The sequence below is a fragment of the Halichoerus grypus genome, chromosome 11, assembly GCF_964656455.1.
Source record: "Halichoerus grypus chromosome 11, mHalGry1.hap1.1, whole genome shotgun sequence".
Lineage (NCBI taxonomy): Eukaryota > Metazoa > Chordata > Mammalia > Carnivora > Phocidae > Halichoerus > Halichoerus grypus.
Window position 1 is genome coordinate 103,849,731 of NC_135722.1, and position 22,758 is coordinate 103,872,488.

A 22,758-nucleotide genomic window follows, 5' to 3' on the forward strand; every position below is an offset into this window, starting at 1 on the left:
TGGATGACAGCCTTCATGCTAAGCTAGAGAGTTTGGATTTTATCTATGAATTCCAGGAAGGCCAAAATGAGTTTTTGTTGTTTTGTTTGTTTTTCTTTATTAACCTGGGATGGAACATAGAGGTTTTGTTTTTAGTACTACACCTTCAGTGGAAGAAAGATGTTTAAGCAGTTGCATTCAGGAGACTCTGGTGCAAGACCATTTCACTAGCCATTGCATCTCTTAAAGTTAATGGTCCAGTCTTGGAAGAAGGGATAAAAACAGAGAGAGAAGAAGCAGGAAGTAAGTCTTAATGCTGAGGTGGAATAGGATATTCAATGACAGATCAGATGTAAGGATGTTAGATGAGCTGGAGGGAGGTCTTGGTGATGGCAGCAAGAGTCAATCGTGAAGACAGGCTAAGTGGCCACACCATAAACTGATATGAAAAATAACTTCATTCCTTGTTATACACACGTTCTCTTGACATGACATGTTTTTGCTCATACAAATGCAAGAGAGAGTGTACACCTAATTTTTTTTTATGTGGGCAAAGATATTTTGCTTTATGGGGTCTGGTTCCAGCCTGCTCAAAGGTATAGGACATCGTGTGCCAGAGATGATTACCAAAATTCATGATCTCCTCTTCTTTCTGGGCACATGGCTGGACTTCACGTCCCAGCTTCCATTACAGTAACATGTGGCCCTGTGATTGAGTTCTAGCCGCTGGTATGTGAGCAAAAGTGACGTACACTGATTTCAAGCTTGACCCATAAACTTCATGAGGCATTCCTCCATGCTCTGGCTCCTCCTCTGGCTGGCTGGAATGGAGACAACTTCTGTGGCATTAATCAAAGCTACAAGGTGAAGGTGACAGAGCCTCCAATAGTCTGGGTCCCCAGGGTGACACTGCAGAGGCATTTCACCTACTCGGTATTGTTACAGGAGTTAAAAATAAGCATCAGCTGGGGTCTATTTGTTACAGAGGTTACTCTACCCTAACTATTACATCAAGTTCTCACATTGATTTGTTAATTTAATGAATATTTATTGAATATTGATTATGCATCTGGCACTATATTAGGTGCTAGGGATGGAGTGTAGAGACTCTGTCTTGTTCTCACAGAGCCACAGAGCTTACAGCCCAGGAAGTAAACACCAGTTTTATATGTTTCTGCTTAGAATGCCTCAGTGTACTATTTTATTACATCAAAGTACTTTTTTATATTGAAAAATTTCCCTTCATATAATATTGATTTTTTAAAAACATGAATTTTACTACCAGCTTGAGACAATTTTCATAATAACCAAGAACCAGCATCCAGCATTGAGAGAGCTGATGTGTGAGCTCTTTCCAAGTTTCTAGTCACTTTAGAAATTTTATATTTTATTAGTGTAATTGCAGAGTTTACAGTTACCTACATAATACAATTTATGTTGTCAATATCACCAGCATTAATGCTTGAGCTTACTTTTCCATTACTAGAAAAAGTGTTATTGTGACATTAATAATAGTGAGAATTAATAGTCATTTATATGAACTTCTGCTTATGAGGAAAGGTTTTTAAATTGAGTGTGCTTACATATTAGTAGGTAAGTGTACAGGAGCAGAACAGGTCTGGGGAGGTGGATGTAGGTGGGGGAGTAGCACTTGACGGATTCCATTTTGAACGGGTTACACTGGAGTTGCCCACCAGACATTCAGGAGAATCTGGGCCTGGTAGCCAGCTGAGTTCTTGATTTAGGGGTCTATTTGTAGGTTGAAGTAAAATAACTAGTGGTGAGGAGCAGATTAAAGACACAAAGGAAAATAAAAAAAGACACAACGAGAGGGCACTGCGACCCTGGGATGCAGGTTTCTTACCTGGGAGCAAAGTCTCATGAGTCACTTGGTTCCTCTTGACCCTCTTTTCAACACTCGGTGAATTCGAATGCTACATAACAAATTACAAATTGAGCACTTAACACAGCATTACACTTCTCATAATGAACACTAAGTAAGCATTGTCATATCATTATATTGTATACCTGAAATTAATATAATTAACAATCACATTAATATTAATTAACATTATTAAGAATAATTAAGAATATGTTAATAAATTAATATAACCCTGTATGTTAATTATGCTTCAATTAAAAAAATAAAGCAATTATTGGGGCGCCTGGGTGGCTCAGTTGGTTAAGCGACTGCCTTCGGCTCAGGTCATGATCCTGGAGTCCCGGGATCGAGTCCCGCATCGGGCTCCCTGCTCGGCAGGGAGTCTGCTTCTCCCTCTGACCTTCCCCCTTCTCATGTGCTCTCTCTCTCTCTCTCATTCTCTCAAATAAATGAATAAATAAAATCTTAAAAAAAAAAATAAAGCAATTATTGATAGGTTAAAAAAAAACCATAAACTTATTATCTAAGAGTTCCTGTGGGTCAGGCATCCAGGCACAGCCTAGGTGGGTCCCCTACTCAGGGTGTCACAAGGCTGAAATCAAGATGTCACTCAGACCACAATCTTATCTGAGACTTGGCTTCTCTTATGAGCTCACTAGCTGTTGGCACTGCTGGCAGAGTGTAGTTTCTGATTAGGTCAGGCCCACCCAGGATAATCTCTTCTGATTAGTTTAGGGGCCTTCATCACATCTGTGAAAACCCTTCACCTTTGCCATATAGCGTAACCTAATAATGAGAGTAGGGAGTGATATTGTATCATATTCACAGGCCTGCCTACACTCAAGCGGAGGTGATTACGCAGAGTATGCATATCAGGAGTTGAGAAACTTGGAGGTTATCTTAGAATTCTGTCCACCACAAAGGCCATGGATATATTCATTTACAGAACAACTATTTTTGGAGCACCTACAATTTGTCAAGTGTTATTATGGTATCTTTGAAGACGATAAATACTTTTTAAAAACTAGAGCAGAATAAGCAGAATTTGGACTGCTAGAAGTTAGCATGGCAAGCGGCTGTTTTAAGTGAGGTGGTAAGCCCTGGCTTCATGAAGAAAGTAACACATAAGCCAAGGACTCCTTATAAGAACCACAGCTTTCCCTATGCCCAGAGGTCTTCAGATGTTCCTCCCAATTTATTTTCCTTTAATCCTTAATCTTTTTTTGTAGAACTAATGAAATAAATTAAAAAATTCTACATTGCATTTTATTACATTTAAATTAAGACTCTACAAAACAAAGTGAGCCAGAAGGCAAAATCTTATAAGCCAAAAGAAACCAGGGAAACCCCTGATGTTTCAAAGGGGCTCGAAAGGCAGAAATCTGTTGTTCAAAAAAGAATCCAACATGCTCACATTTGGGCCCATCAGTGAATCCATATGACACTGGGCCTGCGATTTATTCATTCATCCCATATAATATACTATGAATTTGTTATATGCAAGGCTTCATGCTAAGCATGGAGATCTTAAAGATAAGTAAGGTATAATCCCTGACTTTGAAGAATTTACAGTAGAATGAGACACAGAATCTTGTGTAGATAATTTCAATTATGGCATCCTGTCAGGAATACCAACAGCTAGTAATTATACAGAGAAAACACCCTCCCTGGGGTATCTCAGTGGGGACCATGAAATCAAAACCCATAACAAGTTCTAGATGAGCTTTCTAAAATGTGGCCTAAGATGATTTTGACAGGTGTATAGTATTCTACAGACCCAGGATGGGGGTGATAAGTAGTCATGTTTACCCACAAATGGCTCCCTTGGGCTGAGCCTGGGGAGACGAAATGGTAAGCCAATGTTGTGACTTGACCAGAGAACACAGGCGGGCAGAGCAACCGGATTATTCAGCACTGATAGGGCAGTGTTCATCTAACAGCTGTTCAACAACCGTTCTACCAGAAAACTAGGGCAACGGTAGCCTCGTAATCGGTCTCCAGCGTGTTCTGTCACAGGAACTACATGAGAACCGCCATTGTCGAAGCTCTTGTCTGCTCTGGATCTTAACGCACCAATCCTGGCATGGCTGATGGTGCTGCATCCATGCAGGGATGAGGCTGCTCAAGTGCCCTTGTATTTGCTGGCGACTGCTGGGGGACAAACGATCCTAAAATTGAGTGGCTTGAAACAATAGCCATTTGTTTACCTCAAATTCTGTGGATTGAGCTCACTTGGACAGTCTTCTTGTCTAGGCCAAGCCTGGCCTGGTCTCAGCTGGGTTTACTCATGGGCTAGTGGTCAGCTGGTGGGTCAGCTGGGGCTATTGGTTTATGATGGCTTTGTCTCGAACAGCTGGGTTGACTGAGACCTCTCCCCACACGGTCTCCCCACTCCCAGGCTCCATTTGCAAGATGGCCAAAGGCTGCAAGAGCAACAAGCAGATAGGAACTTAATATTTTTGCTGTATTAATGGCATTGATGATTTGGGTGCCAGTTAGTCAATTTTCTATATAACAGCTCATTTGCCTGGGTTAATGCAGAAGTGACATTTCACCGCACTATTTCTTAAAAGCTAAGCACAATCCAGTGACACGCTTGTTTTGTTTTTCCAAAGGTAGGAGACATAGGAAAGATTAAAACTCCAGGCCAAAGAGTGATTCATTTGGCATTCTTTTTGAGCAGCCTGATGGCAGAAAAGTTTACAGAGCACGTTGCACTGGGCACAGGAATAGAGCTACATAGTGCTAGCCCCACACAGATGTCAGTCTGAAGGTAGAGGGGGCCTGGAGTCTGTCCAGCTGGGAACGGCTTTTCCTCATACAGGGGTGTATGACCACCGACCTGCCCAGAGAGCTTCAAAAGTCCCTCTCTTTAGCCTTCCCTTTGCCTGACTCTCCCCTGCCTCCCCCATTAGCCCCTGCAAGACATAGTAATGGAGGTTAAGTGATCATCTCACATAACCGCCATAAAGGTCACAGGTCATCTTCCAGTGCTCTGGATTATCCTGGGTTAAATGAGAATTCGCTGGATATAAAAAAATTTCCAGTAGAGGGGTACCTGGGTGGCTCAGTCGTTAAGCGTCTGCCTTCAGCTCAGGACCGTGAGATCGAGCCCCATGTCGGGCTCCCTGCTTGGCAGGAAGCCTGTTCTCCCTCTCCCACTCCCCCTGCTTGTGTTCCCTCTCTCACTGTGTCTCTATCTGTCAAATAAATAAATAAAATATTTTAAAAAAAATTTCCGGTAGTTTCAGGGAGCTACTAAATTAGCCCCTATTCCATATGAAGTGAACATATTTTATTCACCAGAAAATCCCATCCAGATGTTATTTTGTTTGATAGTAATTGGCTCAACAGTATTTACCGAATACCCTCACGCCTGGCACTGTGCTGGGAGCTGGGAATGCAGACATAGCCCTGGCCTCACGGAATTGAGGGTCTCACAGAAGATGCATTGAACAAGCATTAAAATTACCACGATGGCTATGAAAAACTATCAGCTGTCGTGAGAACATAAGGAGGGGTCTCAATTCCTCTCCGGGAATCAGGGCAAGTTTCCCCAAGGAATAGTAGTTTCATCTGAGAGCCAAAGGGGAAGTAAGAATTTGTCAGGTGCACAGGGTGGTGGGAATAGAGCACCACGTTCCCCGCAGAAGGAGGAACATGTGCGAACACCCAGAGTCTGGGCCCTCCGAGAACTGGAGGAAAGCTGGCTGGAACAAAGAGAAGGCTAGGCAAGCAGCACAGAGGGATGGGCGGGTGCCCGCAAGCCACACGAAAGGTTTCACTTCTGGTTACTGTTGTGGTCACTGTTGTTATTATTAAGTCCTTCCTTCATTTACAAGTCAATTGCTTTTCAAAGGATATTTTCATGCTATTTCTAATACCTTTGGGTCTGTCTGTCTGGCCTCAGATACACCCACTTCTCCGTCCCTGGGCCAGCCCACGTCACCTCAGTGTCACCTGTGCAGCTGACAGCCAGCGCTGCCTCCTCCCTGCCCCGGCGAGCATCTTGAGACCTGGATCCTGGGAAACCTCCCGCTACACTCAGTTTGTCATCTCTGGGCAGATTTCAATCCCTATGACTACTTTTTCCCTTAGGGCATTCGAATTAATTGTGAAAGTAAAATTTCATGAGACACTATATGATTGTTTTACTTATACACAAACATCTAGAATTTACAGCATTCTATTAAAAAGCAAAGAGAAACTGAACTCAGCTAAACAGACCCCTCTGGTTGGCTTGCACTGTTTATTCCCGTTAAACACAAAATGTGTATTACTCCAGTTGGCCACCACTCTGGTGAGGTATCTGTAAGTGAAACAAATCAGGTGACTGGCTTCCATGATGGTTTTCATCTTCTGAGGCATTGGGCTGGTTTCTTGTTATTACTTCGATGCTGCTGGTTTCAAGAAATAGTCTCTGGTATTTACTAATGAGTGTTATGGGGTGGGAACCGCCTGGGCTCAGAGGCCTTGGGTTCAAGTTCTGATGCTCTCGGTTGCTGGCTGGTGTTGTCTCTACGCTGCGGTGTCCCCATCTACAAGATGGGTCCTTACAGCCCTAAAACCATAGCTATTCATGGGTTCATGCAGATTTATCACCTTCTGTGTTGAAGATTCTGTGCTGGGTGTTGAGTATTCTAGTTTGCTTTGTTGACAAATAATGGTGGCCAGTTTAACGTCCATACTTAGAGTTGCTTCACAGCATGAAGTGTTCACTCTGTCAGGATTGATTAAAAGTTCTATGTCTAAAGAATGTGTGCTTCGGTGCTACGGAATAAGAGAGAGTAGGGACTTCGCTTTTCTCTCTGACTTGAATCAACTTTGGCCTGTTTTTTATTAAGGTGTGAAAGATGGATGCCAGTCACTTAATTTACCTCAGATGGTGCAATCCGGCTTGTACCAGCAGATGACCTCCACTTGGAAGATACAGGACTTTTTAGAAAATAATACCAACTGGAAGAAAACAGAGAAGGCAAGAATTTTCTCTTTTGTATTTATTACATCCAAGTGAATGCTCAACCAAACTATAAACATATTTACCACAGAGCTATTGTGGCTTTTTTCCTCCAAAATGTTACTTGATTATCTTGACACAAGGCAATGTTACTTTATTGTCTGCCACAAGGCAAGGTTCCTCCTCTGGTCACCAACAAACCAAATTTATTTAGAGAAACATACTTGATCAGCCTCTTTTTAAAGCTGATTTTCCTGGAAAGTAGCTACCAAGTTAACTGAAACTGACATTTAACCAACAGCCAATAATGCAATAATGCATTAAAAAATATTTCCTGAAAATAAAAGGTCATTGTTGGCTAGATATTTGGACATTTTATAGACAGTGGCAACATGAGGCTTGGGTGCATTCTCTAATGCATATACGGTGGGTGGGATAAGAAGAGGGGTCAATTCTTGAAATACAATCGATTGCTATCAACTATTTTGAGTTACTAGCAAAAACAAATGAGATGCTTTCTGTGATCCTTGCAACATCTTGTAAATTGACCCTCATCAGCATGAAGACCTGATGTAGTACTGGGTATCATTTATTTAGCAAACATTTATGGGAAGTCTCTAATGTGGCAGGAACAGCAGCTGCTACTCAGTGCTGGGGAGGCAAACGTGACTAAGAACTCATGAGCTCCACAGAGAGCCTGGAAGATATCTTAGCACAGAGTGAGATAAGTGATAAGACATTATGCGCAAATGCATTTGGCCTGGGGGTCAGGGAGCAGTGAGAGGTCATCTCGCAGAGTGCTAGAAGTAGAGGTAATAATAAGCATCATACCTAACTAGAAGGGTACACCCGAAATTGTAAGAATGGCTTTCTCTCATATCCTATTGGCCTGAACTTACTCTGGCGTCACCCCTAACTACAAACGGGGCCGGCACGCGCAGTCTCTAAGCTGAATAGCCACTGCCCCCGGAAACACTGGAGTTTCTATTACTGAGAGGAGCAAAGAGAGTAGGACTATTCTGAAGGGGGAACAGGAAGTAGTTTCTGCTCCTGTCATGTTTTCTCCCAGTTCTCCTGAGATATAATTGATGTATGACATTGTACTAGTTTAAGATGTACAACATAAGCATCTGGTATGTTAGAAATATTCAGTAGATATTGCATATATTCAATATGATCAACATAGGAAGTCTAGCTGGCATCCATCACCACACATAGTTACAATTTTTTTTTCTTGTGGATGAGAACTTTAAAGATCTCCTCTGTTAGCAACTTCAAAATAGACATGTAATACAGTCTTTAAAAAAAAAAAAAATTATTTACTTATTTTTAGAGAGAGAGAGTGTGCATGGGGGGTACGAGCAGAGGGAGAGAATCTTTCAAGCAGACTCCCCACTGAGCGAGGAACCTGATGCCGGGCTCAGTCCCACAACCCATGAGATCGTGACCTGAGCTGAAACCAAGAGTCCGATGCTTAACTGACTGAGCCACCCAGGCGCCCCCGTATTGTTAACTCTAGTCACCATGCTGTATGTTAACCCCCAGGACTTCTTCATCTTGAAACTGGAAGTTTATACTTTTTGGTCATCTTCACCCATTTCACCTGCCCCTACCCGCCTCTGGCGACGACCAATCTGTTAAGTACTTGAAAGAATGACAGAGGATCACTTAGAGCCTCAGGATTGGAAGCACATCCAGAGGTCGTCTGATAATCTCTCTGGGGATATTTGGACCTCCTCTTCAATATTCTCCCCCTTCCATCTCCCCCAGCACTCTTGGGTGGGTACCTACCTTTCTGAGAACTTGCAAGGGTGGGGTTTGTTTGCAATACTTCTGTTCCAGGCACATTAACTGAAAAGAGATGAGCCCTGCCATTAGAAGCTAACATCACCCTGTTTATATCATCAGTTCTCAGAATCTGGATCTTACAAATGAGAAGTGACACAGTAATGGGATTAATGCATCAGCTAATGTAATGGACTGCTTTAGTCAAAACTAAAAACCATTCAGGGGAGGAGTTCTTACTAGAACCATCCATCTAGTAAGGAAAATGTTTCTTCTGAATCCTCAGCAAAACTGGGATTAGAAGGGGACCACCGAGCTTTAGGGTACACCCCTTGGAGGTTTCATTCCAGACAAGAACTGTGGAATGAGCTTCCCCATGGCCCTGGTTAACTGAACTCCAGGATGAGCACCACAGATAGAAGCTAAATGACTGCTGAGCCCCCATTCCCTGGCCTTGCCCATCCTCAAAGGAAACAAATGGACTAAGTGGCTAAGTTCCTTACATCTTTTGCAGATCTTCCCTCTGCAGAAAAATAGGAGCAAGAAGCTTAAAGGCAAGATATGCTCCTTTTTAAAAAAAACCTTTGCTAGTCTGCATATACATTGATGTATCTATCATTTAATTAAAGCAATTTGACATTCTTAGGTGTTTTCTTTAATGGCACACACACACTTCAGTTTCTCATAGGCTGGAAAGTAGGGTATTATCAGAAAATCTGGCACAACTTTGGGTGGATTGTGTGCATAGTTTTAATTGAATTCTCATTTTATTTTTAACTTCTAGAACAGATGGAGTCTGGGGACCAAAATCATCCCACTCTTCCATAAGCATGTGAAAATGAGTGGCTGTGATCCCATCCATCACTTGACCAGCATTATGTAGATCGCCTCCTCTCTGCCACATGTCTGGGCTGGGAATAAGAGCTATTTTTGTTAAAAGATACCTGTTGTGGGACTAGCCCTTTAAAGGTTTCAGGGGACCTTGATGATGGTCACTGCTAGATTCTAAACAGGTAAACCACAAGTAGGTACAGGACATGACGATCAGGTGGAGAAGGAGAGAAAAGTACTGAAGGAGAGCAGGACAGTGAACAACCGGCAGGCTGCGGCTGGATGAGACCACCGAGGCCACTAGCCGAGCGCAGGGAGGCAGAGCACCAGTGTGCGTTAGCGATGTTGCTGGGGAGGCCGGAAGGAGGGGCTGTTGCAAGAGCACCTTGTGTTGGCCCTCCTTGCTCAAGGAATGGAGAAGGCTGCCGGCAGAAGACAGGGCTCTGAAGAATAGCTGGAAAGAGGAAGTAAGACGCTGGACCCGTAGTTATTTTATCTGAGCAACAGCTTCTATGCCAGAGTGATATAACAAAGCAAGGCATGAGGAGCCTTCTAGCGGGAACCAGTTACTCCGCAGGTCTTCACTGGCACCTATCTGGGTGGCAAGGAGAGCGGCTGTAAAACCAGAGGAATATTTATGGGGCTGAAAGACAAGAAACCTCTCTCCTCTGGAAGGAGAAACGGTGGCTCAAGCTCGCTCTAGGAAGACTCCTGGGCCAGGAAATGATCTGGGAATGGGAGGAATGTCCCAGCCTGGGGCTGTTTCCCATCTTCCAACCTCAGTCTTGCAAAATGGGTGACAAGCCTCCCACTCCTCGCCCTCCTTCCCTGAATCACGCTCTGCAGCAAGAGCACGCGGACCGTTGACGCTAACATGACCGTCCTCCTCCCAGGCACAAGCCCCCTGAGGGTCTGGCCACAGGCAGGTCTGGGGGTGCTGGACACCCACTCAGCTGACCCTCTCCGGCAGCACGGGCTTTGCTTGGGAGGGACTGCAGCCCGTTGTCGAACAAACGCTCCCTTAGCACTGTGGTGCCAGGCACTGTTGATTTTAAGCACTTTACAACGTTAACTCATTTCAAGGGCACATTTATCTCCGTGAGAACAGAGGAATGTATGGGGTTTTGAACCATTATATTATTCACCTGAAACTAATATAACACTATGTTAATTATACTTGAATAAAAAAAACATACAAAACATCCCTCTCTGCAATAGGTAATTTTATTTTTCCCATTTGACAAGTGGGACAACTGAGGCACAGTGAGGTTGAATAGTTTGCCTAAGGTCACACGGCTGGGCGCTAGCTTCTCGAGTGGGTGCTCTGTCTCAGAGATCCCGGCAGCCCCCCAAGGCAGCACAGCCCCACCCAGCCTTCCAGGGGGAAGCAGCAAGTTCCCAGGCACGTGTCCATATATGTTAGCTCAGCACTGTCTCTAAAATTCCTACATTCCTGCATTGGAAGTGTCCCCCCCATCTTTCTCTTTGATTAGGACCAAATTTCCCTTTTGCTCCTCCTCCCTTACTTCCCCTTAAAATGAGATTTTTGTTGGTGATAATTATTTGGGGTGGAGGATCCTCTGGAGCAGAAAATTGTCACCCGAACAGCAAGTGGTTTGCCCTGCGTTTCAGGAGGGCAAAGAAGTGAGTGCTGCTTTGTCTTAGAAGACACTTTAGATGTGGCTCTCTGGGGTGCTGACAGATGTGTCCAAGAAGCTTGCCTGATGCCACACTGTTTCTTTTTTCCCTGAAAGTATTCAGTTAAGCTCTGCTTGGAAAGGAGAATCTGCCCTTTCCCTTACCCCTGGGGCAATCCACAGGACAAAATCATCGTCAGCAATGTGTCTCATGGTCTGAGCTATTCCTCTGGGAGAGCCCAGGCACACTGGGGTGGGGGGATGGAGCTGGGGAATGTGAGCTTCAGCAGAGGGTCCTCCATGGGAAGACCCCTCAGAGGCCTCTCCACTACCTCTCCCCGCAGTATTCTGGGTTTCCGTGGGTTTCTCCAGAGAGAATATGTACACACAGCACCAGCCACACACGCACACATACTAACATGCTCAGTAACTTTGAGAGCATAGTCTAGGAAAGAGAAGAACAGCACCTGGAAACACTCCTCCCCTCCCAGCCCACCTTGGAGAGAGCATTCTAAGGGGAAGTCACAGAGGTCCACTCCTTTTGTAAACCATCTACTTCAAACCTCGACCTCAAATGGGCCTACCAGCCCAGCAATGGTACTCCCTACCCCAATCAACCACATTTGGCTACAGAAACACTGAGAAGAAATAGAAAATCCAAAACTGAGGTTTGTTTTTAAATCCTGGGTCAGATTAAATTCTCAGGCCCAGCACCTTTCTTGCTGAATCTATACACAAGGAAGGCACTTGGTATGCGATTTATCAGATCCTGTTTAGAGCAAACCCAGAAAAGGCAGAGAAAGGGGAGGAGAATTTATTCTTCTAAATCAGCCTGTTTGTCTCTTATTCCTACTAATTGGTGAGATTACAGGAGGCAGGAGCTATGCTTGTGTCACCCAGGGCTGAATTCCCAGTTCCTGCTGCCCAGTAGGCACTTGATCGATGTTTACTGAAAAGACAATGGCATGACTTTCATGGGAATAACCGAGGAAGCCCACATTTCCCAGCACAACAGCCTGAACCATTCTCTTCTTTCCTCAATTCCCCTTTCAAGAAGCAGCTTAGAAACTACCTGGGCATCCTCTTGGGACTGACACCTCTCAGTCTGTGCACATGGATTTCCACCTGGGCCCAAAGAGAACCTTAAAGCAAGGAAGAGGTCATTGCAACAAATCACCAATCCCGGGAAAGACATATTCACAAACTGCAGCCACCAAACTGATTCCCTAAAGAAAGAAATATTCCGAGTGGAGAGGCCAGACCCAAGTCACAAGCAGGAGACGTAAAGCAGTTCTTCCATCCCTGGGCACAGAATTCAAACTGAGGTGTGGAGCCTGAGCAAAATCCAGAGGTGTGCAAGGTCAACTGAACGTGCCCCAATTTACCTCTCATGATGCCAGACACATCCAGAACATAACCCACCCGTTCCCTTCTCGAAGCTCTCCCCTCACTCTCAGAACTCCCCATTTCTGGGACACCTCGTGCGTTCAGTTCAGTTCCTTGCAGAAGTGAGGGAACGATCTTGACTCCTCACCAAATCCACTGAGTTTACCTAATTCAGTGTTTCTGGCACCTGCCCTTTCTTCTGCCCCTGCTAAGGTTTCTGGATCCTGTCCCTCTTCGGTCCTTCCTTGTGTATTCATGCCCTAGTTAAAGACAGTTTCTCTTGTCTGGGTTATAGCACCACCTGACCCCGAGGCCAGGCCCTCCCAGCACGGCCCTCTCTAGACAGAATGATCTGAGACACACACCTTCTTTGGTCCCTAAGTAGAACCCAGTCAGCCAGAGACTCAGATTCAGTGAGCGTACCCTACAACAACGTGCCCTCCAGCTCTGTCTCTCCTCCTCGTACTGGAGGCTCCAATAATGCCGGATGGTTTGTAGTGACCACGTGTGCTCGGCTGGTGATGCTCCCATGACTTGCTGTCTCTCTGCCAAACTTCTCACCTTCTTCCTTTAAATACTTTTGTGGCTTTAATTCTTTTTTTATTTACTAAAGTATTAAATGGACAGAGCTTAAAAAAAAATCAAATAGCAAACTTCTGTTTCTGGTAAAATGTTACACTTTGTATACCCAAAACCTGGATGACGCAAAACAATTAGAAACACCAAGTGAAAACTCTTTTTCTTTCTTTCTTTCCTTTTTTTTTTTTTTGCCTTAAGCGAAAGTTAGTTCTTGACTGCAAAAAATTACACTTTGTATCCCCAAAACCTGGATGACGCAAAACAACGAGAAACACTGAGTGAAAACTTTCTTTTTCTTTCTTTCCTTTTTTTTTTTGCCATAAGGGAAAATTAGTTCTTGACTGCAAAAAATTTAGAAATGTTTAAACACAAAGAATATCCTGAAATGAAATAACGTGAGAAAGAGATCACTAAACGAGAAACAAATGGTTGCAAAATGTCAACTCCCCTAAAGTGATCCATGAAGTTAAGGCTAACCTCATAAAACTTTACTGAGTTTAACTTGGGAAATTTTGTTTAGTTTTTTTTGGTGTATATGTGTGTTATTTTAAAAACTAATAAAAATTTATTGAGGTAAATATTACATTACTTTGACAGATTTCTAATAGCAGCTCCTCACATATGGAAGTGGTCTTCACTGTTTTAAGTCTCCACACAGTCATGTCAAACTTCCAGGGTGATTTGAGCAACAGTGGATCTCTTTTTTCAATCAAAATATACACTTCTACTATCTAATTCTGTAGAGTCCACTGATGTGGAAATACTATGTTCATAAGAAGTATACCAATATTCTTATAAATATATTATGAATGTATTCTATATTCTAGAACACCATCTTAGGAATTAAAATTCTATCTCACTTCAACAAGAGCAAATGCGGTATAAAGTTAAGTAACAGCAGTCAAACTAAAAAGAGGTAAGTCAAAATCACTTACAGAGAGAAAAAGCAGGAAAAGGTTCTGCTGAACCCCACCTGTGTGTGAGCCTGGATCACTGTGCCCTCACGGCTTACGTCCCTCCTGAGCACAGGTGATGCCCTGACCCTCTCCACCTCTGCCCTCTCTTGTTGACCAGCAGAGGCTAAAGGACCACTTGGAAGAAGGTGGCATAGGGTACAGGGGAGGTCCCATGAGATGGGCCAGGAGGAAATGGCAGGCCATGTATTTCAACCCAGTGGCCACACAGGTGACCCCATTGTAAGGAGACCCCCTACCGAGACAACCCCTAGACATGGGGCTCCCCCTTGGGGCAGTGAAATGACCGGTGGTCTCAGAAATGTTCATGAGACTGAGGTGGTTTGGTCTTTGCCCATCCGTTTCACTTGTAAACTTTCACGATGACCTTCCTGTCAGCACTCATATTCTATCCAATTGAGATGTTGTTTTCTGGGCCCTGCTCATGCCCCAGAGTCTGTTCTAACCACCACCCCACAAGGGTGGCTTGGCTCGGGCCCCACGACCCCAGGACCTTTTCATCTGCAAGTGAAGCTCCCATTTTCCGACTGCACTTGCAGTGAGAATTGGGCACAGTTTTCTAGGTTAAATGGTTGAGTTTGTTCAGTGACCCTGCACTTTTCCAAATTCTTCCAAACCCCGGAGATTTATCTAAATTATCTAACTTGTGAGAACAAGATTGCACATGAGAGAAAAGTGCTTTCTCTTTTCAGAATGGGTGTTCAAGTCAAGGATTCACTTTCTTGGGGCAAGTTTGTGCGTTGACTTTTGGCTACAGACTCAGCCAAAGAATGAGAAATATTAAATGAAAAGAGAGATATAAAAATGTTTCAGTGTTGGAAACTCAATAAACGTTTCCAGTTGGGTTTCATTCAATGGTTAAATGAGTCTGTTAGAGATCGCGTCTCTCAGTGGCTGCAGAGACAGGTTTCTTTTCTCACATTGGGCAGGACTTTCAGGGTACTGCTTCCCAAGGTCTACTCTACATTGTGGGCAGCTGGGTTGGGTTTGGGGTCTTGGGGTTGGGGCAGAGCTGTATGGGATCTTAGGTTTGGAAACTGCCCTTCTGTCAACCCCTCTCCTGCACCACGACACTGGGAATCTGAGCTCTGAAGTCTAGATCAATGGCAGGAACTCTCCCCGGAAGCCTGCAGCTGCTTGGCTCTCTCCCTGCACCACAGGGAGTGCAAATTTGGCAGAAGCTCCCCAGCGCATTGATCTCAGAATCTAATGGGGCCAATTATGACTTGTCAGGCTCTGTTCTTTCTCCTTCCCTAGGATCTTCAGGCATTTAAAATACCCGTGAGCCAAATAAAGGGGTGTGCAATTGAAACCACCTTCCTGAAAAGCTAATGGTGCCGCAGCCTCTCTCTACCCCGGAGCTTCCAACAACCTTGCTGTCAGCCCCACCCTCTCTGTTCATTCAGTGAGCATTTACAGAGAGCATGGTAGGTACGAGGCCCAGTGGTAGGTTCTGTGGGAGACACCTCTCTCTGGGCCTTCCTGTTGTCTGCAGAATCTTCTTTACCACTAATTTTTCCCTCTTTGGTTAATCTCAAAGCTTCTGCTGAGAGTTGTGCCTTCCCACAAAGATCGAGCACCCCTGGAGGATGGCAGAACTGTGTGAAATGTTCCAAGCTGTGCTCAGTAGAAACATCCCATTAAATCTCTCAGTCTTTATCACAAGAACATTACAAGCTGTTCCCATCATATGTGGTCCAGCCAGAGTGAATGGCGCCAGCAGCATGGGGCTTATCAGACACCCCCTGCCTACTTCCTCCATTTAGACTTAGACCTTGAGGGGATAAACAATGCCACTCTAGCCTCACAGTGGTCTTGGCCATGGCAGCATGGGAGGGGTGTTTCTGTGTTCCTACAAGGTAAAATCTGCCTTACAGTCCTGTTCATCCATTTTCTCCCAGGGAGAATAAGAGTTTTGTCAAGAGCTGCAGAATGCAAAAATATGAGAGCTGGTGTTCTTTAAACTTATTTGGGTTAAGTCTTGCAATGCTATCTCTGACTATGTCATTTAGATGCCTGTGGCCTCTGTTTCTCATGTAAACCGATGCTGGAAGTATGATAATACCTGACTTCAAGACCAGGTGTTATACGCAAACAATGAATCATGGAACACTACATCAAAAACTAATGATGTGATGTATGGTGATTAATATAACATAATAAAATAAAAAGAGACATTAAAAAAAAGATATACTACAAAGCTGTAGTAATCAGAACAGTATGGTACTGGCACAAAAATAGATACATGGGTCACTAGAACAGAATAGATACCCCAGAAATAAGCCCATGATTATATGGTCAATTAATCTATGACAAAGGGGGCAAGAAAATGCAATGGTGAAAAGACAATCTCTTCAACAAATCGTGCTGGGAAAATGGGACAGCTACACGCAAAAAGAGTGAAACTAGACCACTTTCTAACACCATACACAAAAATAAACTCAAAATGGATTGAAGACCTAAGTATGAGATCTGAAACCAAAACTGCTAGAAGAGAACACAGGCAGTAATTTCTCCGACATCAGCCATAGCAACATTTTTCTAGACGTGTCTCCCGAGGCAAGGGAGACAAAAGCAAAATTAAACTACTGGGACTACACCAAAATAAAAAGCTTCTGCACAACAGTGAAAATATTAACATGCTTTAGCAAGTCTCCCAGCGTCAGGCCTGACACGATATCTGGCCCTTTATGTGCACTCGAAGAATATATTTATGAAATAAATACATTGGTTAGGACATGAAACATTGTGCATAAGAAGAGGATTATACGTTGGAGGTCAGAGTATGAGTTCGAATGTCAAAAATATCTGAGGGACAACCAGCATAGATGACCAGTTGATAGCTGGAAATGTGAACCTACAGGTCAAGAGAAAGATTGGGGAGGCTGCCCCTCTTCTGGGAAGCCCACCTGTGGTTCGCCCTCCCCAAGCTCAGTGTGATATGCTTGTGTCTATCTCTCACAGTTATTATCTGTGATGATTCCCATTTATCTCCATCTTGACAATGTGGGCTCCTTTAAATCAGGGGCTATGTCTTGTGGACCAATTTTATCCCCAGGACCTAGAATGGTCCATGGTATAAGGCAGAGACTCAAGAATGTTTGTTGACTGAATTATCAAATGATGGTTATTTTTGAAAAAGTAAATTATTTTTCAAATCCTAAGCATTGGTTCTTAACCTACCCTCTCCCCTTACATCCAAATTTTGACAAGATCTGTCTATTTTGCTCCTTTCTCTTGGGCCTCATGAAGCTTACCTGGGCTATGGCAACAGCCCCTGTGTGGATCCATCTGCTTCTAGTCTTGCCCCTGTTCCCAAATTCATCTTTGACTCTTCTCCAAAAGTGACTATACTAAATGAAGATCTGCTTCAGGTAACTTTTCAGGTTAGAAGCCTGGAACAGCTCCTCATTTCTCTTGAGATAAAACCCAAACCACTTCCTGAGGCATGCAGAGCCCTTTAGAATCTTGCTTCTGCACACTGGCCCCCCTGCAACACCCCATTTACCAGGCTCTTGAGTCAGAGAAGCTTAGGTTTCCAGCCCAACTACTTCTTCACAAAAGTTCAAGGACAAGTTTGTTCATCTGGACAGCAATTTCATCAACTACAAAATGGGCAAGCTACCACAACTTATTTCTGAGATTATAATGAGGATCACATAAAACAACAACAACAACAACAACAAAAACATGCAAGGTGCTTAGGAGGGTAACTGGTACATAGTGAGGGTTTAATAAATGTTTGCTATTACTTTTACTATTATGGACACCCTTTTCAAAATATTTCTTGCTCACTCTCCTTTGTGTTCTATCATATACTATTTCTCCTGTCTTCTCCTCTTTGTCTAATTAATTTCTCAAGATTTAAGATTTAAGACTCAACTCATATTTCATTTAATCAAAGAGGGCTTTCTTGAGCTTATCATCCTGGGTAAAGTTTTACAGATTTCTCAAGAACTATTTGCCTACCTCTATTTATTCCAATGTTTTATAAGTAGTTTTTGTTTTGTTTTGTTTTTAAGTAGTCTCTACACTGGACATACAGCCCAACATGGGGATTGAACTCATGACCATGAGATCAAGATCTGAGCTGAGGTCAAGAGTCAGACACTCAACTGACTGAGCCACCCAGACGTCCCATAAGTAGTTTTCTATAGTTAAGTGAATGAAAACGAGTTATTGGACTCATCTACCTGTTCCACTATACCATGACCCTCACAAGCAAGAGGACATTTCATATGGTATCTAGCATATTACAAGTATTCAATTAATGCTTTATATAGGGAATAAGGAAGGGAGACAGGAAGGAAGGGAAGGAGGGGCCTTTAAGAGAGGTAAGGAATATGGGAGAAAAGGAGGTCTTGGCAGGAAGTCCTCCTTTTAACAAATTAAATAATGTTCAATTCTAGAGATGCTGAGATGATTAGCAAACAGACAGGTTTAGGGGCTGGAGCCCAGGAGAAAGACCATGGGCAGGTAGAGACTTGGGAGATGCAGTATATGGGTGGTTGAAGGCAGGAGAGTAAAGGCAACTGCCTTGGGAGGATGTTCAGAAACAGGAGAAGTCAAGGAAGGATTGATTCCTGGGGGACACCAATATTTAAGGGGCAGGCAAAAGCATGCCCAGCAAAGGAGAATGTGCTTCCTTCCCTGAACCTAAGTATGGTTTCAAAATCTCTCACTTGTGACCTGAATAACTAAGAACATTCCATCTCTCCTTCAAGGGGCAACAAACTAGGTTAAGTAAATGTTATTGAGTCATATGCCAAACAGCTGTGTCCTTTCCCCATCTGATTTCTCACCACTGTTCCACAGGAGACTTGGCCAAGTCTCCCCTCTCTCCCTAATTACAAGCTCTGTTCCCCTCCTCCTCTTCCACCCCACTCTTCAATCTTGGCGTCTTTCCCTATGCCAATCTTCCCATCTGAACTGTCCTCACTCTTCTTTATTTATCCAAAATCCTCAGCCTCCAATGCTTTTCCTGAGATCTGCCCCCTCCATGAAACCTCCCTCAGTCATTCCAGTTCACAGTGACATCCCTGTTCTCTCATGTCTATGGATTTGTGGTACCCACACTTACACTGTCTTGTTTGTTGGCTTGGTTGTTCTTAAACTGACCCAACAGCTAGGTTGGTGCTCCTCCAGAAAAGAAGCTATGTCCTAAGACACAGTCTCATGTCTTAACTGCCCAAACTCATAACTGGACAGTGTGTGCACAGTCTTGTCTCCCTTACTCTGAGAGCTCCCACTCTGAGAGCGTGGGTGGCCTGGCATCATCTGGATGAACAGGATAGCTACTGAACGGTAAAAGCTCTCCTGTGGCCTCAAAGAGTTGAAACACCTCCTAGAGGGTTCAATTTCCAGAGAGGTAGCTCTTTCAAAGTCAAAGTTAGCAGAGATAATTCATTCCTAAATCAAATAATTCAGTTAAGATCAGTCAAGTGCAGGGCAGAGAAGGGATGTTGGCAAACAATGTTTTCTCTTTTAAATGGGTTAAGTTGGTGACTTAGGGACCCAAACAGGACTCTTAATCCTGATAACTTTGGAATGTGACATACAAAGTCTGGCTATTGGGGACAAACCATGCCTGTGGGCTGGGGAAGAGCAGGCTGGGTGAGCTCCAGGTAGGCTGCTCCATCTGGTCATGGAGGAGGTGGGAGATGTGGCCTCTTGGCTGTAGCTCTCTCCTGGGCCCATATGCACACTCACACTATGTGCTAAACCAACAACAGGCAAGTCCCTGAAACCCAGACCTAGGATCAGGCCTCACAGTTGGCTTGAACTCTAATAAGTTCATAAAACAGTTTTCATTTCTTATGAAAATTCCTTTCGGAATGACCTATTTAAGGCCGACTCAGTCAGGGCCAGTCTTGCTTTGCCTCGAGTCTGCGCTGCCAAGTGGAGCACATGTCCAAGGAAGAGGGACAATCACATTAGCCTCCACTGGACGGTGATGTCAGTGTGGTAGGCAAGGCACTGGGGCATTCATGAACACTACCAGTGCCAGGAAAAGTGGGTGTCGTTACCTCCCTTTTGCAGAGAAGCAAACTGGTTAAGGCAACCTAGACTTGTTTTCAAATACCAACTCCACCATTTTCATTTAAATCTGTCCTGAGCACTGGGGCACCTGGGTGGCTTAGTCGTTAAGCGTCTGGCTTCAGCTCAGGTCATGATCCCAGGGTGTTGGGATCGAGCCCTGCATCAGGCTCCCTGCTCAGCGGGAAGCCTACTTCTCCCTCTCCCACTCCCCCTGCTTGTGTTCCCTCTCTCACTGTGTCTCTCTCTGTCAAATAAATAAATAAAATATTTTTTAAAATAATAAATAAATAAATAAATCTGTCCTGAGCACCTACCGTGAGCCGAGCATTGATCTAGGAATGCCACATCAGTGAATACGACAGAGCAGATCCCTGCCATCACTAAGTTTATGTTTTGTAGAGGAGTGGGAGGGAAGGGAGGGAGGGACCGATCAAGCAAATGATAAGGTAATTCTAAATAGAGCAATTATAAATAATAACAGAGGGGTGGGGTTGGGAGAGGGGCCAGTAGCCACATACACTTTAGATACTAATGTGTCCTGGGTCACAAACCATTTATTTGCTGGAAAAAGTTATTTAACTTCTCTGGACCTCGGTGTTCCCATCTGAACAGTGGGTATACTAATTGTGCCTGCTTCATGGTCACTGAGGGATTAGGTGAGCTGTGAAGTCCCAAGCACACTGTAGGTACTTGACAAGTGCCGGCTCATTGTTACTATTAGATTGAATGACTCACCCCAGTTCATCCCACTTATGGGTCACCTCCTGCCTTCAAGGACAGGGGGCTGGCAGCAAGAGGTTATTCACTCATGAGATGAACATTTACTGAGATCTCACCAGGAATTGTCCACATTTAGTGCACTCAATAGGTAAGTTTCCCCCTTCCTGATGATATGAAGGCCATAAAACTAGTATAGCCCAGGTTTTTATGATCTGGTCTCCCATGAGTTCAGAATATGGTTATAGTACCTGTTGCCTATGAGGCACTGAAAGAGAACGATGGCAAGTCTGGAAATTCCATCATATCTGGTGGGCACGATATTCATTCATTTGACACACATTTCTCAAGTGTCCCTTGTCTGCTATGTCTGAGGGTGTCAAGATGACCAGAGCTCAGTCCCTGTCCTCCAAGTCTCGTGGTCTAGTGGATAAGGCACACTTAAGAACAAAGGATGGCAACAACTTAGTTAGGGCTGTGTTAGAGGTGTCAGCAAGATAGTCTGGATGCACAGAGAAGACACATGCTTAATTTTGTCTAGAGAGGGCAGGGAAGGCTTTGTGGAGGAAGTGACCTTTGAGCTAAAGGATGAATCATTTTCCAGGCTCATTGAAATGCTGTAGAAAGGAGATGCTGTGGGCAGAAGTTAACAGTCTATACAAAGGCCAGGAAGGGAGACAGCACAGGAGTTCAGCGTGGCTGGAGCCTCGAGCAAGGTAGAGAAGTGAAAATGAAGGGAAACAGGGCTGAAAATGTGGGTGTCATCCAAGGAGCGGGGACCTCAGACAAGCGATGGTGAAGCTAATGTGTGACCTGCAGGGCTCCCGACACTGTCAGGAGAACCCATGAATTGTGAGGGACAAATGAATGAATGATCGATCTGACACTTGACATTTCATGAAGTGCTCTTGTCTATAGATTGTTTCACTTAAAAGATGGGGGAAATTATTGTGCTTTACCAAGGAGTTTTAAAAAATCTTTATCCCTGGCATCATCCATGAGACCTGACATCATTCACCCGGAATCACTTTGTAAATAGTGGTATGCCAGGGAGAAGGTTTGAGGAGCTGGCCTCACGTGGCATCCTCCCAAACCAGCTGACAATCCTAGGGCCAATTGCCCTTCCAACAATGGGCCAATGTGATAAAGGTGCAGCGTTAGGGAGTATCTCTGTGGTGATGAACAGTTCTGAACGTGTGCGGGACTAGATCCATTGATCTCTACATGTGGAGATCACACACACACACACACACACACACACACACACACACACACAAAGTACATGTAAAAACTGGCAAAATCTGAATAAGGTCTATAGATTGTACCAATGTCAGCTTCCCGGCTTTGATATTGTACCAAAGTACATGAAATGCTACCTTTGGGAGAAGCTGGGTGAAGGGTACATGGGACCTCTCTGTACTGTTTTTGCAATTTTCTCTGAGTCTATAATTATTTCAAAATTAAAATTTTTTTTTAAATGGATCAGGCTCAAAATGGGGTAGTTACCCCATGTATTTCACTGTTTACATTTGGGTAGGTAATAGGAAAATTAAATTAGTTAATACATACAAGAGCACCTAGAATAGTGTCTATTTATGTTTACTACCTTCAAATTCACTTAACCTACTTTCTTAGATGTTTATTTTTTTTTTTTTTTACAACCTCCAGGGTCCTTCTGTTAAAGTCTTTGGAGATGGGCCCTAACTCATAATGACTTACCCAGTCCTGCTATGCCTAAGAGCAGAATTTCTCAGTCTTTAATTGCAGGAAAATCACCTAAGGATCTTATTTTGAAATACAGGTTCTGATGCGGTTGGTCAGTTTGTCAATAGATAAAGTTTCCGGGAACTTTTATTGACAAGAGATGCCATGAGCCTTCTTATGCAAGCTTCTGCCATAAATGTTTCTATAGCCCAGAAAGAGAGGATGTATTTGGGGAGCCCTGTGGAAAGATGGTGAATCCCCAGGTTACTGACGTAATCCCTGCCTTCC

The 22,758-nt window shown here is 43.9% G+C and overlaps 1 protein-coding gene across 11 annotated transcripts in view; it reads right to left on the reverse strand.

Moving 5' to 3' along the window:
• The window catches only part of POU2AF2 (POU class 2 homeobox associating factor 2), a 484,065-nt gene that overhangs the window by 235,204 nt on the left and 226,103 nt on the right, over positions 1 to 22,758 (reverse strand). For 6 of the 11 annotated variants that reach the window (XM_036106877.2, XM_036106881.2, XM_036106874.2 and 3 more), the window contains 2 exons: positions 8,610 to 8,669; positions 1,844 to 1,913 (listed from right to left, as the gene is read on the reverse strand). In XM_036106877.2, coding sequence (XP_035962770.2) covers positions 1,844 to 1,913; positions 8,610 to 8,669 — 130 coding nt within the window. Of the gene's footprint in view, positions 1 to 1,843; positions 1,914 to 6,738; positions 6,818 to 8,609; positions 8,670 to 22,758 lie in introns of all 11 variants that reach the window. The other 5 variants (XR_013442617.1, XR_013442616.1, XR_013442618.1 and 2 more) reach the window with 3 other exon arrangements.